Raw genomic sequence first — 1,274 nt, forward strand, 5'->3', positions numbered from 1 at the left:
TGGGTGGATGGGTGGGTGGATGGATGGATGGGTGGGTGGATGGGTGGGTGGATGGGTGGAGGATGGATGGATGGATAGGTAGATGAATGGACAGATAGGTGGGTGGGTAGGTAAGTGGATAGATGAATGGATAGGTGGGTGATGGATGGGGCGTAGAGGGTGGGTGGATAAAGGATAGATGGGTGGATGGACAGGTGGGTGGCTGGATGGGATGACGGATGGGTGAATAGAGGATGGACAGTTGGTGGATGCTGGGTGGGTGAATGGAGGATGGATGGATAGGTGGATGTGTGGGTGAGTGGGTGGGTCATCATCCATCCATCCATCCACTCAGGAGTCCAACCACAAATAGAAATAGAAATCAGTAGAAATCATGGAAATTGCTAAATCATAGGGTAACTCTATTTTCAGTGTTTTGTGGGGAGTGGATATGTTTTCCACAGCAGCACTACCATCTTGCATTCACACAAACAGTGCACAAGGGGTTGGTTCCTCCACATCCTCACCAACACTTATTGTCTGTGTTTTGGGTACTAGCCATCCTGACAGGTGTGAGGTGGTATCTGATATCTCACTGTGGCTTTGGTTTGCATTTCCCTGATGATTAGTGATGTTGAGCATCATTCCATGTGCCTGGTGCCTCTTCCCAGTCTTCTTTCTGTGCACACAGACCCCGGGACCCTCCAGAAGAGGAGGCAAGTCCTGGATGGCCAGCACTTGGGTCCCTGTCCTCTGACAAGTCTCCTGCAGAGAAGCCCTTCCCCTCCATATGCTATGTCCCTCCTGGCCTTGTGGCCCCTCCAGCCTCTTCTGGACGGTCTTCTGTCCCCAGGAGGCGGGGTCACAGGTGCCCTCTGCTTTGCAGGTCATTTGTGGGAAGTGCTCCGAGTTCAAGGCTGAGAATGGCAGGCAGAGCCGCGTCTGCCGAGAGTGTTTCCTGACGCAGCAGGCGGTACCTGAGAGCCCCAGCCCTGAGGCGGCAGCCGAGGGGCCCAAGCACAGCACGGAGGTAGGCAGGCCAGATGCTGGGAGCCTCCTGACGGGGGCCCTGTCCCTGGCAGCCTCTGCAGGCTGTGTTCCCAGAGCTGCTGCTGCCCTTGTGCCAGGACAGATTGTGTGCGTGCACGTGCTAGGTGTGTGGTGGGAGTGGTGTGTGTGCGTGCACGTGCCAGGTGTGTGGTGCACGTGTTCACGGTGTGTGTGCACACGTAGGTGCGTGGTGGGCGCGGTGTGTGTGTGCACGTGCTAGGTGTGTGGTGGGCGTGGTGTGTGTG

General features: G+C 56.2%; 1 protein-coding gene and 1 long non-coding RNA gene across 2 annotated transcripts in view; both read left to right on the plus strand.

Moving 5' to 3' along the window:
- FGD3 (FYVE, RhoGEF and PH domain containing 3) overlaps positions 1-736 on the plus strand; it is a 38,360-nt gene extending 37,624 nt beyond the window's left edge. The window contains exon 9 of the mRNA XM_044920729.1: positions 671-736. Within this exon, the coding sequence (XP_044776664.1) occupies positions 671-736 (66 nt within the window). The remainder of the gene's footprint in view (positions 1-670) is intronic.
- A 136-nt stretch (positions 737-872) lies between these two features.
- Positions 873-1,274, plus strand: part of LOC123326500 — a 2,031-nt gene continuing 1,629 nt past the window's right edge. The window contains exon 1 of the long non-coding RNA XR_006541131.1: positions 873-1,009. This is a non-coding gene — a long non-coding RNA (uncharacterized LOC123326500). The remainder of the gene's footprint in view (positions 1,010-1,274) is intronic.

The sequence above is a fragment of the Neomonachus schauinslandi genome, chromosome 13, assembly GCF_002201575.2.
Source record: "Neomonachus schauinslandi chromosome 13, ASM220157v2, whole genome shotgun sequence".
Classification (NCBI taxonomy): domain Eukaryota; kingdom Metazoa; phylum Chordata; class Mammalia; order Carnivora; family Phocidae; genus Neomonachus; species Neomonachus schauinslandi.